The following is a 14,461-nucleotide window of genomic DNA, read 5'->3' on the forward strand; positions in this document are numbered from 1 at the left end:
AACATTTTACAATGCCATTTGCTTGCAAAAACACAAGAAAAAGACACAGTTTGTGCCACTTTTAAATGAAACTCTTTAAAAACTATGCAAGATGCCCGCCAAATGTTTGTCTTCTCAACGAACTTTGTTCTCTCCTCGCGATGTCTTCTCATGATGCTCGCTTTGATATTTCCGGTTTCACGTAGTGACAAGATCTCCTCATCTATCTATTTATCTATCTATCTATCTATATAAATATATCTATCTGTCTATCTACAGACAGTGGGTCTATATGCTTGCCTGTGTGGCTGGTTGGCTGCCTGCCTGCCTGTCTATTTGTCTGTCTGTCTGACTATCTGTATGTCAGTCTGCATGTCAGTCTGTCTGTACCTGTTCACTTAAAGCAGCAGGCTGAATCTCGGTGGCAGCTCAGAGATGGGTCGTGTCCTAATCCTGACAACTGAGAGACACTGAGCCACAGCCACTGACGGCTCCTGACATATTAAATGACTTGACCTATCAAAGATGAGAGCAGTGCTATCACTGAAGCAACTTTAGAAATCTGAAGATTTCATAAAAAAAGAAGTTGTCATTCAGGTGGCTTTTTCCCACTGGGTGTTTGAGAAATTTATTTTTATGCACGATAGGATAGATGCTGCGTAACTAAGTTCAAAACTATTGCCCTTGTTTTAATACCTACACTGTCATAACACCAGTGTTTGAGCCCGTGTGATGGATTGGGAAGGTGTTGACAGATGGTAATAAAAAATACAGATGCATAAGAGGATTAGCACCTTTGTTGTTTGTTTCATCAGGTTTATCCTTTTAATTATAAGCTTTAAAGTTGTTTTCCTTTCCCCACATCATCTTATTACGTGTGAATGTGCACGTGTGTGTTCTCTGGCTGAGGGAACTTAAAGTGGTTTGGTGTTCTACACCCATCTCTCTTCTCATGTCGTGTCCTGTCATTAGCACTGAGAGCAGTAGAATCACAGCTAATGGGTGAAGAGGAGCTTGCCTGGAAAGGCACAAGCTTTGAGCTGCATCAATAATTCAGAGAGCCCCTCATAGCCCTGCTAATCAGCACCAATTTGTGTCAGCCCAAGCCACTGCCATCTTCAAAATGGCCTCTTAAAACCACACTGATAAGTCTACAGCCACGCCAGAAAAATGATCCATCTTGCTCACCAAATGGCCAGTGGCCAGAGGCTGAAACAATTCTAATGTCCAATTGTTCTGAAGAAGAGATAAATCGGATGTCTTTTAACACTTAATTGTGATTTTGTCTTTCCCTCTTTGTCTGTTTCTGTCTCTGTTGCAACTGCAGACCTTGATAAGCATAAGCTAATGGAAAATGTGAACAGATTTCCATTTGTGTATTATGATTACATTTTAAATTGCAAGAGACCATGCTCTAGGTCAAGAACACCCTTTTTAAATTGATGATTATCAGAATTTGGTTTCTTCTTCAGTAACTCATGAAAACAGGGTTAGATGTGTGTCAAACTGAGAAAAGGATGATGTGAATGGGAAGCTGTATCATTATAATAGTCTTGCTAAAAGCAATTGCTAATTTGCTGCCAGATTTTCTGTTCGCAGAGTGCTTTTATTTCTTCTCGAGGTGGCACTTTTAACATGATCTTGAGTGGGTGGGTTTTGAGGGTTTGGGTCATACTGGCTGCTGAGGTTTGGAAGGACAGCTCAATCATAGCAGAAAATCCTTTGCTGTCACCTCTGGCTTGCTCATTATAGATCTTAATCTATACCCAGATTTCATTAACAAATAAAAGTGAATTGAATTAAATTGAATGAGTGCAAATGTGTGCATTCCCTTTCCAATCCTGGATTTATACCTGAAAAAAGTGTTTGTGTCAAAAGAGTGTTTAATTGTGGTTTGCATGACAACATATATTACATTATATTATTTAAATAAAGGAATATATTTCAAATGTAAGTCACAATAATCTTGTTTTTACTGTTTTTATCAAAACGTTTGGTTTTGGTTATTGCATCATATAGGTTGGATGTCTAAAACCAAACTAATGGAGCATAACAGTTCCCAATCTAAAACATTTATAACAAAAATTTAACATGAATAAAAAAAGAAAGAAGAAGAAGAAAAGTTTATTAGCTGTTGACTAGTAGACCCTGATTAAGCAATGTAGTGGAAATGTGTTATTCCACAAGTTTGCATAATAGCCTGAAATCTTCCAGTCAACTGAACAAGGATACAAATATATGAGTCAGATTTACTGAAGTATGTGCAAATTCACTTAGACATCCTACATTTATTTCATTGCTTATGTTCATGGCACAACCTGTCATTTGCCTTGTGAATTACACACCAAGTGACTTAATGGAAATAAATATCTCTACCCCTGCTATGCTTCTCATGATTTGTGGGTAGCCTCATTAGCTGAACTTGTGAAAGTAGCTAAAAGTAGTGAACAAATCACCGGGCATTGGGAGGAGGTAGAGTGGCGCAGGTGCTACCCTGACAAACCCCAGTAAGCCGCTTACCTGCTCAGCAGAAGGGCATATTCCTCTAAAAGGGCCCCATCTGTCTCTCCTCTCTCATGTCTCCATCATCATGTCAATGCAGTAGAAATGACGCGAGTGCCCCCTCACCCATGTGCAAGTGCAGGACGAATGGCTTGTTGACGATATCCGTCATGCATTTTAATAGCAGCTGCACTGCCGGGGCTTGTTTTTCTCCCTGCTCTTCCTCATCCTCCGCAGTGTCAGCCTCTTATGCCAGATTGATTATGACATGGGATCCAATGCCATCTGATGTGGCACAGTTGGTATCTGAAAGTGGGGGGATTGGGATGGGGCTGGTGGTATTGGGATGGGGCTGGTGGTGCACAGGGCACGGATTGATTAGGGAGAAGCACACAGCTAATTCCTGCCTCTATTTCACTCAAGTGCACTCCTCTCGCTCACTACCTCTCCTCGTTTGGCTCAGAGCTGACAGATGCTAATCTCTCATGGTTTGCCTCCTGTCTGTTTTACTAGGCCTCCATCCATCACTCTCTCCATCCTGCATATGGATTTTAAGTTTTCGCTTTTTAAAAAGTAGTGACAAATCTTCAGGAAAACTTTGCTGAAACAGCTGTTTGTGCACATGTGGATGTAGGTGTGCATTTGTGTCTGCTATTCCATGGTTGCTGTTGTTTTATTTATTTATTGAAGGCATATTAGAGCACACATTAGCATATGTGCTTAAAGGAAGTCAAGGAAAATTTATCATAGTCAGTGTCTTTATTTAACTTTCAAATTTTGTATAATATATGCATTTTTTTTAACAATATTTTTTCCAATTTGAACATTTTGCCAAGTCCTACCACTAGCTAGTTCCCCTATGACAGCTACAGCAACCGGGGAAGTGAAGGCTAGCATGTGCTTCCTCCGAGACACATGAAGCCAGCCGTGGTGTCTTTTGCTGATGCCGTGTCACAGTGCAGCCGAGCATGTTTGGCGAAACGCAATAACTGCTCACGTGCACATACATGAGCTCACAGAAACCCTCAATTGGTTAGTGTTGCACTGATTGACAGGAAAGAGAGTGACGCTATCCCTCACAACCAGTGAACATGGCCAATTTTCTGCCTTGGAATCCCAGCCACAGATGGCTGTCACATTGTCAGGATTTGCAATCTTCTGAAAACAGAGCAAATGATTTATCTGTTGTGCCATTTGTGAAACCGTAATGTGTGTATTTATGTGCTTGCATATGTACATGCATGCTTTAGGGTTTTATTTCATCATGCTTAAGCTTGCACTAATTCTTATTACTACCTATATCCTCTCAGTGTGTGCTGTTATTCCACGTAATCTTCTTTTTTCTCATCTTCTTTTTTTTCTCCTCAGTTGTGAACTGCACAGAGCCTGGGCATGTGGAGAACAGTGTGAGACAGGTCCTGCCCAGCGGGCCTCATCGCTACAGCTTCCAGACTACAGTCTCTTACACATGCAATCCAGGATACTACCTGCTGGGCACTAGCACTCTGACATGCCAGGGAGATGGCACCTGGGATCGGTCACTGCCCAAGTGTCTCTGTGAGTTTCTTGCTTGTCTTTTGCAACATTTGATTTTGATTGCATTAATTTATAATTAGCATGGAGTGTAGATCTGTGATCATTTAGACTAGAAGGTTTCAAACCAAGCTTAAACAAGTAAATGTTTTAAAAGCAGGTGTTTGCTGAAAAATGTAGAGGACACAAAGGAAAATCTTGTCTGAGTGACCCCTTTAAGTAACAGTAGACATTCCTGAACTGAACGTAGGATATACTGCTTTAGGAGATTAGGAATATATTCTGTACAAAGCATTCAGAGGTTAAGCAGGACACTGTAGTCAAAGTAGAATGTAACTGTAGTCAAAGTAGAAGTAGCTGAAGTGGCCACATATGATATGGCAACATGTTAACATTATGTTTTACAGCTATACATCCGTACGGGCTGCACAATACTTTATGATGTTCTATTCATGCATCACAGTTGTCGAATTCCTGTTTAATTTCCATAACCATTCTACTGATAATTGTGACAGCACTGTCATACAAATTACGGCTAGATTTAAGGGGCAGGGATTGTCAGATTGTCCTCCCATGTTTGAATCTATCAGGATTTCTCATGAGATACAGGTTGATGGTGCAAATATACCAGAATTGGTTTGTGATGTTACAGTATGATACCAGTGATACCAGTATGTACCAGCTCTGACAATTAATTCTTGTTCCTCTTTCTCTGTTTCTCTTGTTCATGCCTCTGCTGCAGTGGTGTTGTGTGATCACCCCAGCATGCCACCTTACACACAGATCTCAGGGGAGAGGAGAACGGTGGGTTCAGTTATCCGCTATAGCTGCATGGGCCAGCGCACCATTGTAGGCAACACCACCCGTGTGTGCCAGCTAAATGGCCAGTGGAGTGGATCACCACCACACTGTACCGGTAATGCCTTTTAACTAATGCTTACGAGTTTAACTACTAATTTCACTTTTACTAATTTTAATTTAAAAGATTGTTTACGTTTCAGGAATATTATAAGTCCAGAAAATCAGTGGCCATGGCACTCCAGCGGCCAAGCACTCCATCCCTCTATAACCTATTTTAATCTCCTCCTATCAGCCTCTGCTACATGAACCCCCACACGCCTGTCAGCTTATGAGCTGTCCTTCTTCACTATAAACCCATGGCCCCCACACAGCTCTCAGATATGCCACCACATAGCCTCATCCTGTGCAGTAAAACCAGCCTGACAGGTTAATGTCACAATTCATGGCATTCATATTTCTCAAAAATTGCGTCTTTGCTCCCAGGGATCACATTGGCCGTTTTACTACAAAATTTCAAATTGCACTGGGATAAATATCAAATGTGAAGAGTGACTTCAGCACTACAGAAATGGAAAATACAGATGTCTATAAAATATTTACTCAATTTTCTCAACAGCATTTGTGGCTGTTTGTGAAGCAGAACCAGGTGGACAGATGAGACTCGTGTTCATTTGTAAATGCCTCAGCAGAGAGCAGTTTATATGATGAACAGATGAAAGGAAGGAAATTTCCTTTCCCCGTCAGGTTCTTGTCCAAAGTCTGTCATCATGGCACATGAATCCTAGAGTTCTCTTTATTCTGTTCATATCAAAATGCATTGAAATTTAAACCCCGCACAGGAGAAGTAAACGTTCATGGAGTGAGGTCAGACCTTATCCAGCTTCTACTACCTGAGTTGAGACAAACAATAGTCTATGGGAGAGAAATGACTCAGTGTGTTACAGGCTGAATAAGTGTATTCTCGTGTGTGGTTTTGGTGAGTGTTTTGGGGGTTATGGTTCTGCAGGGAGGACTGTCTCAAATGTGTGTGTGTGTGTGTGTTTGTGTGTGTGGCTATGTATAATCCCACTCCCAAAGACATTCTGGCCAATCCTTTCCCATGTTTTTTTTCCTCCTGATATGTTTTTTTTAATAAATGTATTTGGTTCTATTACACAAAATATAAATGAAGAACTCATTCAAACCCACTCGGGCAAAGCAACTGAAGAGGAATGAAAACCTAGTCTAAATGTTCCGTTTAATGAACCTTTTTACTGAGGTATACTGATCACTGCTGATGGTTTTTAGCACATCTGTTGGCTTCAAGCTTACTGTGTTGCTGTAGCTGTGACATAGACTAAATTTTGGATTAGTTACAGTATGTTAAATCATTTAAAGAAGTTCATTGTCCTGCAAGATTCAAATAGCAATACTCCCTCCTACTCCTGCAACTTTTTAGTTCAGTCCTGACACAGTCCTTTAGTGTAGTATTTGTGTGTGTGTGTGTGTGTGAGAGAGAGAGAGAGAGTGTTCATTTAAAGTTTAATCACATAAGTAAATTTGTGTTAAATTGTGTCTCTTGTTGCAGGTGATTCAGGTGGCAGATGTGGCGATCCTGGTGTGCCAGTGCATGGTATCCGTCTGGGAGAGCAGTTCTCTGTAGGCAGTGTGGTGCGCTTCAGCTGCGAGCCAGGATATGTGCTGCGTGGCTCTTTAGAGCGGACCTGCCTGGCCAACGGCACCTGGCTGGGGATGCAGCCTGAGTGCCAGGGTAAGTGTATAGTCCACAGGACAGCATGTCTGGGTTTTAGCAGCATCGGTAAATTCATCTGACCTAAATCATGGATGCAGCACCCGAAAAAAATAGAAGGAAAGACAGAACATGAGAGGATCTTTTCTTTCCCCATATTATTCACTAAACGTGAGAAGGTTTAATATAGTCTTTTAGTGGTGAAGCTTCACTCAGAGTGTACACGTTTTTCACTCCTTCTATTTGCTTTGCGTTTTTATGCCCTTTTCCCTCAGCAAACTGCGCATGCTGCAGTGTGAATCCCAGTGTGTGTCATAGAAGCCCTTGTTCCCTGTGTATCCCACTCCTTCTCTCTCTCACTTCCATCTGTGACTATTTCTCTCTCCCCAATTCATTCTCTGGCTGCATTGCCATTCTACTCATGTCCCTCTGGGTAAAGTACTTGCACGGAAAGGGGTGTCAGAAGAGCAGAAATATCCAAGTTAATTACCCGTGGGGACACACCTACTATTTCTCTCAACTGTCTGCTTTAACTATGTCCTTTATTCAAAAGGATGGCAAAGAGCATCTCTTGAAAATTCTTTTTTTTTTTTAATATCTTACAAACTGTATGCTTCACTGCTTCTTTGCTTTCAGGGGTTTTTATAGGCTTGCGTGTACACACAAACGTGATCAAGCATAGATACTGAAATACACGCGTATTCCTTTGTATCGTTTTGACTCTCTGGCCATTTAATCCTCAGCAATGTATCAAAGTCTTACAATAATAGCAGTTACAATTGCTAAAGACCTAAGATTCATTCATACCTTTCCATAGTAAATAATATTGCTCTCTATAGACCACATTAAGTTCAGATACAATCATATCTTGAAATTTAATATCGTAAGTATGCAACATGACTAAATATCATGGAACTAGATGCAGATGTGAAAAATGGTTTGAGTTTAAATTGGTGTAAATGTGCACTCGATATACTCCAATATCATTGGCGTCCCTTTAAAGAGCAACCAAACTAGATAATAAACATTATTTTATACATTAAAAATAATCCAATCGATTTACTCAAAATAATTGGATGATCTAATTAAGTCTATCTAAGAAAATCATTAGAAGTCCATTTTAAAAGGATAAATCTTTCTGTCAAAATGATGTAGGCAAAATATTGTGTTTATATAAAACTATGCAGTTCCCAAGAACCATGTGTGCTTGTTTTAATAAATGGTGCCAATAATTCTGAAGGTGTCTTTATAATTAAAATACAAAGCTCTCTTTATGTGTGTCCATCTATCCTGCATGACCACTGAAACGAGTCAGTCTCAGACAGGAGACAGTCCTGGTTGTTCAATGCTTTTCTAGTCAGCCTTAGTATGTTTTAAAATCTAAACGAATGAAGAGCTATTAAGGTAGGGCAGAGGGTGCAGCTCAGGTTTAAAAGGTTAGGACCCTACAACAGCACTGCCAGATTTAATCACAGTTAGGGCACCAAGGGTGTTGACTCATTACCGGAGTCTGTGTCCTTTCTTTCACCCATGCCATTGTGCCCTTGAGCAAGGGTTTTAAACCCAACATGGCCACCTTTTTTGCCCTTGTTCTAGTTTTAGTGCAGCAGCCTAGAAAGATCTCTCTCTTTCCTCTTTCCTCTCTCTCTCTCTCTCTCTCTCTCTCTCAGTTGTGTCTTGTGGCAATCCCGGCACTCCTCGGAACGCTTTGATCCAGTTCCATGATGGGCTGGTCTTCTCTCGCTCCATTACATATGCATGCAGAGAGGGTTACTATTCCACCGGCCTGCTCACACGCCACTGCACCGTCAACGGAACATGGACTGGAGACATGCCTGAGTGCACAGGTATCATCTTCTGTAACACTAACACCTCTCTAACTACCTCTCTATCACCGCCATCCATTAACCTTGCATCCCCCTGGAGTCCAAATAACCCATTTTCATTTTATATCAAAATTGGGGCAATTCTAATTTTTTTTTTTTCAACATGTGTGGACTGCTTTGGCTAACAAATATGAAAAAAGCCTTTGGAATTTCACGTTCCTGCAAAGTTCTATCTGGCTTTATTATTATTATTATTATTATTATTATTATTACCAATCAATATAATAATAATAGTAATAATAAAGAGGACTAAATTAGTTAATGGTGTATATAGAAATATTGATTCAATTTAAAAAGCCCTCTTTTTACCCAATTGATCCTTACATCTCAGAATTGTCAGATGGATTCTCATCACTCTATATTTTATATTAAATGTTAATATTTTCAGGTAACATAGGAAGTCAATAGGAGATTTCATTGCAACTTATTGTGTCAGTCCTGGACTTGAGCCAATCAGATAAACCTACATTAACTGTATTGTAGAGACCAAGATTAGCCCTGTCCATCTTCTTAGCATTAGCCTTACATGCATAGGCTTCTGAAACACAATGGAGACAACTTGGGCTCAGAGCTAATGGAGGTCACAGGCAGCCATTATGTTTCCTGGCACTACTGCTTTCACTTTACAGAGGCTGCTGAATAAAGATCCCAAATACTGTTTAAATTGCTGACACAAATAATGAAGGCTTTTCTTGAGATAATATAAAATGAAAAATATTTCTAAAGAAATTAATTAATTGAGAGGCAATGCAGAAGTGTAATTTATCTTGATATAATTGATTTATAGTAATAGGTAGAAATCTAATCATTTTAATCCTAAACCCAAAATGAAGAAATATGTCAATGTAATTGTGTAATTCTCTAATTGTTCTCTTTGCTGTCACACCATCATTCTCTGCCTCTTCATATTCAGTTATTAACTGCGGAGACCCAGGAGTGCCTGCAAATGGCCTGCGACTGGGCAACGACTTCACATATGGCAGCACTGTTAGTTTCCAGTGTTCCCCAGGCTTCACCATGGATGCTGACCGTGCCTCCACGCTCATCTGCACAAAGGATCGCACTTGGAATGGCACCAAACCAGTGTGTAGAGGTACATTTCAGCTTAAAGCTTGGAGTATTTTAAGTTACAGTACTAAGTATGTACTGTAATCAATCCCAACCATGGATACTTTTGTCTTGATAATTCAGATGAATGTTGCAAAATTTAAAGTCTCAGTTAAGTAACATGAGCTGTAAGAACTGAATTATTTCATTAGTCATAAAAGGAGTTTCACCATATTGTTCTCTCACTATATGAAAGCAGTCATGATGATAAATAATAGCAATGAGTGCATTAATTAAAGACAAAGTCCCCACTGAAACACATCTAAATTTCCTATTAAAAAATGGTTGATATACACTGATCAGGCATAACATTATGACCACCTGTCTAATGTTGTGTTGGTCCCCCTTTTGCTGCCAAAACAGCCCTGAACCATCATGCACTGTGTATTCTGACACCTTTTATTAGAACCATCATTAGCTTCAGCAATTTGAGCAACAGTAGCTCTTCTGTTGGAGCGGACCACATGGGCCAGCCTTCGCTCCCCATGAAATGGAGCATCAATGAAATGAAATAGCCTTTATTAGTCACATATACATTACAGCACAGTGAAATTCTTTATTCGCGTATCCCAGCCTTGGAGGTTGGGGTCAGAGCACAGGGTCAGGCATGATACCGCGCCCCTGGAGCAGAGAGGGTTAAGGGCCTTGCTCAAGAACCCAACAGTGGCAACTTGGCGGTGCTGGGGTTTGAACCCCCGATCTTCCAGGCCACGATCCAGAGCCTTAACCACTTGAGCCTTGGCCGCCCATGACCCTGTTGCTGGTTTATCACTGTTCCTTCCTTTGACCACTTTGTATAGATACTGACCACAGCAGACTGGGAACACCCCACAAGAGCTGCACTTTTGGAGATGCTCTGATCCAGTTGTCTAGCCATCACAATTTGGCCCTTGTCAAACTTGTTTAAGTCCTGCTTTTGAGGACAAAATGTTCACTTCCTGCCTAATTATATGATTATATACTAACTTCAAAAATCCCTTGTACTTTTGCTGTGATTAAATAATGATTACAATTTTGTCTACTTTTGTTGAAAAACAGACCAGCTATTTTATATGAATTTATTTTTGCAAATAAATGCTGTGTTCTTTGCAGCAATTGTGTGTGGAGCACCACCCAGTATTCCCAATGGCCAGGTGGTAGGAACTGACTTCCAGTGGGGCTCTAGCATCAGCTACACATGTAACCAGGGCTATCAACTCTCTCTTCCCACTGTCCTCACCTGTCAGGGCTCTGGCAACTGGAGTGGTGAAAGGCCACAATGTTTCCGTAAGTCTCAAATGGTGTTCTTGTTCCTTTTCCAGAAATTATTATCAAAGTCCTTAACAGTAGTCAGAGTACAGAAGACCCTGCTCTTTGTGGGAGATTTAAAACAGACAAGACCAGGACTAGGAACTAGGCATTAAGAACATGTACAACAGAAACAAAAATCATGACTACAGTATAACATATGAAAGACTGCACAAAGACACTTTAAGTTTAATGAAATGATGTAACAGTTCCTTTTATCCTCTACAGCTGTGTTCTGTGGGGATCCGGGGATCCCAGCTCAGGGCCGGCGTGAGGACCAAGGATTCACTTACCTTTCCTCTGTGTTCTTCTCCTGCTTTCCACCTTTGGTATTGGTCGGGTCCACACGGAGGTACTGCCAGTATGATGGAACCTGGAGTGGGACCCAGCCATCTTGTATAGGTATGAGGTTAGACAAGGTTCAAGGCATAGATTGACTGGTATTATTATTAGAACTTAGTGGACTGAATTTTTGGTCAGCCTAGACTTTGATTAAATTGTACTGGGGGCTCTCAATTAAAAAAGATCTTGATTTGGTTTGTGAAAATTCTTATGTGCTGAATGCATTTAATTATGAGGGTTTATGTATTTGTAAGCCGTTCATCGGTCATCAGGTTAATGGCATAATGGTGATGTATTTCCAGATCCGAGTCACACCAGCTGTGTGGATCCTGGAACACCCCTGTTTGGATCTCAGAACAACACTCAAGGCTACCAGGTACCATATCACAAAAAATACATGTTTCTCTTACTCTAATATATCTGCTCTTTGTAACACACTGTGATTCATTACAACATTTGGGTTTGCACTAACACAGATTGGCAGTACAGTGTTCTATAGCTGCAGAAAGGGTTACCTGCTCCTTGGCTCCATCTCTCGGACCTGCTTGCCCAACCTCACTTGGAGTGGAATGCCACCAGAGTGTATTGGTAAATAACATTTTCTCAACTATAAAATTTCCTATATTTAATATACAATAACTCTGTCCATTAGTTTGTTTTCATGCATTCAATAAGGTAATTGAACATGTTCAACATCATTGATTATTTTCCAATAACAGCAAGTGCAATCTTGTTTATTCCTCGTATAGAAAGGTTTCCCATTGTTTATAATATTTCATTCAGTAATCAGTGACAAAGTATGCATTTCATCCTTGTATAGTTACATTTAAGTTATTTAGTTCTTGTTATCCATTACGTTATAACAATAGCTGTTCCCACACCAATCTATCATATTTTTTACTCTCTTTGGAAATTAATAATACTTGTTCTGTTAATCAAGAAACTGTAAAACGGCAAGACTTTCCTTGGCAGAAAAGTTACTAGAACTGCTTTAACACTGATTGCTTATAGGAGACTTCTTTTAAAAGATCCAAAATTCATCATATCGTTTGTTAAATGAAACTGGTGTATTATTAGGATTAGTAATCCCTCCTGATGTCCAGCATTTAAATGATAATGATAATGTTTGAGAAAGAGTGCATTAATGTAAACTATGGTCAGAGTCTGTGCTGTTACTGAAAATGAATCAACACCTAAACATGGCTAAACAATATTATTTCAGAAGAGGAACTAGGATCTTTGTATTTAAATGTCATTATGCTTATAGCATACACACAGTTGAAGTTTACTTATTCTTTTCCGCAGCTCATCACTGTAGTCAGCCTGAACTTCCAGCACAGGCTGATGCTAGAGCCATAGAGCTGCCGTCTCTAGGTTACACTCTCATCTACACCTGTCAGCCTGGTTTTTATTTAGCTGGAGGCTCTGAACACCGGACGTGCAGACCTGATGGCAGCTGGACTGGCAAGCCACCACTATGTGCAGGTATCATGCAAAACAAAAGTTTTTGTTCAGTCTTTTCCCTGTTTATAAACCCTGTTTTTTGTGTTCTCTCAGTACATGTGCATGTCACATGTACATCTGCTTTACTATTAAATAACTAATTGTTCAGATTTACTGCACTTTGTACTTCTCTCAGTCTTGCTAATGCTGATGAATTGCTGTCTGCACCTGTTTCCTCTCAAAAGGCTGGCACTGTCAGGGAGCTCAATTCATCACACTATCATTGGAATTTCATACTTTAAAGCTCTGATTAGCCCAGTGCAAGGTGCTGATTTGGTTAGGAGCAAATGTGGTTTTGGAACACACACAGACTGCACTACACCTTCTCTGACACATAAATGGATCCCATTCAGCCTGCAAGGTGGTTAATTAGAACAAAAGAAGCCAAACTTTTAGACAGTTGTCTTTTTCAGTGTGCCTAAGACGTAGGAGTAGTTCTTGCAAATAATGGCTTTGATGGATCTTGAGCCATAAGTGGGTGAAATATGGCACTGATAGTTTTTAAAGCCAAGCTATAAAGATGGAGGAGAGGACTGTTGCTGCTAGCTTTTCACAGTGGAGGAATATTAACAGTACCTGTGGGAAAGCTGACAGAGTGTGTGTTCAGGCTTCTGACAGCTAATAAAGCTCTGTCTTCCCTGAATGTGTGTAGAGGTTTTATTACTTACTGTTAGTTTTAGTACTACTCTCAGAAAAGGATTCAGCATTAGCAAAACCAATTGGTTCGAACAATTCTACAAGCTAGATTGCCACAGTGCATGTTAATGCATTTTATATTACATCAGTATTACATCAAGATGTCTAAGTCTAGTATCTTACTCACAGGAAATAGAAACGTAATCATTACTTTTGTAAGATACTTTTACAAGAAATTATCTTCTACTAAGGCTCAGTAAGGTGACCATCAAAGTTAGCACCTAAAGCGGATTATAAATTGCTTGATTGCAGTGTATTCTTTCGACCCGGTGAGCCACCATCCAGCCATTGATTGATTCATTCATTGATTCATTCATCCATTCATCTTCAGTGGACATTTAATCCTTGTCAGGCTGATGGTAGATCTAGAGTATATACTTGGAACATGACTCATGTTTTCTTTTTTGTGCATCCATCTACCTAAAAACTCAAATAAAACATATAATTAGCATTGCTTTAATAATAGTAATGTTCTCTATCTCTATCTCTTTCCTCCCACTCTCTCTCTCTCTCTCTCTCTCTCTCTCTGTCTCTCTCTCTCATATAGCTGATAACAGACCAAGTGGAAAAACAGTTGGAAACGTGCAAGAGCCCCCTAACACCAAACTTCATGGTAAGTGTTAATTTAAAGACAAATAGAATTAGAAATTAACAAAGAGATGCCTTAACCTCTCTCTCTCTCTCTCTTTCGTCCAGTGCCTAGTGGAGTGTTTGCTCGGAACTCACTGTGGAGAGGCTCATATGAATACCTTGGGAAGAAGCAGCCAGCCATGCTGAGCATAACTGCTTTTGAACCATTTAGTAACCGGGTCAATGGCACCCTCATGGACCACAGTGGAGTGCAGCTCAATCTGGCTGGTGTGTATCTCCTACTCCTAAACATCACGCAAACAAAGTGTGCACTGTTGTTTGGATATCATAGCTCAAAAGGATGTTAGTGCATATAAGCTTCACACACTGAGAGACAGGTGTACGTAGGTCAGGAGGTGGAGAGCAAAACACAATCTGATGCAACATGCATCAAAACATGCATTCACAGTGCATCTAAAATTCACATTTGATTTAGTAAAGGTGCAGCTCATCATGCCAAATCAGT

The 14,461-nt window shown here is 40.2% G+C and overlaps 1 protein-coding gene across 1 annotated transcript in view; it reads left to right on the forward strand.

Moving 5' to 3' along the window:
- csmd2 (CUB and Sushi multiple domains 2) overlaps positions 1-14,461 on the forward strand; it is a 287,362-nt gene that overhangs the window by 253,500 nt on the left and 19,401 nt on the right. The window contains exons 55-66 of the mRNA XM_058378138.1: positions 3,850-4,038; positions 4,757-4,930; positions 6,383-6,565; positions 8,215-8,391; positions 9,344-9,523; positions 10,630-10,803; positions 11,053-11,226; positions 11,469-11,542; positions 11,643-11,754; positions 12,472-12,651; positions 13,913-13,978; positions 14,062-14,223. Coding sequence (XP_058234121.1) covers positions 3,850-4,038; positions 4,757-4,930; positions 6,383-6,565; positions 8,215-8,391; positions 9,344-9,523; positions 10,630-10,803; positions 11,053-11,226; positions 11,469-11,542; positions 11,643-11,754; positions 12,472-12,651; positions 13,913-13,978; positions 14,062-14,223 — 1,845 coding nt within the window. The remainder of the gene's footprint in view (positions 1-3,849; positions 4,039-4,756; positions 4,931-6,382; positions 6,566-8,214; positions 8,392-9,343; positions 9,524-10,629; positions 10,804-11,052; positions 11,227-11,468; positions 11,543-11,642; positions 11,755-12,471; positions 12,652-13,912; positions 13,979-14,061; positions 14,224-14,461) is intronic.

Source organism: Hemibagrus wyckioides, linkage group LG24 (genome assembly GCF_019097595.1).
Source record: "Hemibagrus wyckioides isolate EC202008001 linkage group LG24, SWU_Hwy_1.0, whole genome shotgun sequence".
Lineage (NCBI taxonomy): Eukaryota > Metazoa > Chordata > Actinopteri > Siluriformes > Bagridae > Hemibagrus > Hemibagrus wyckioides.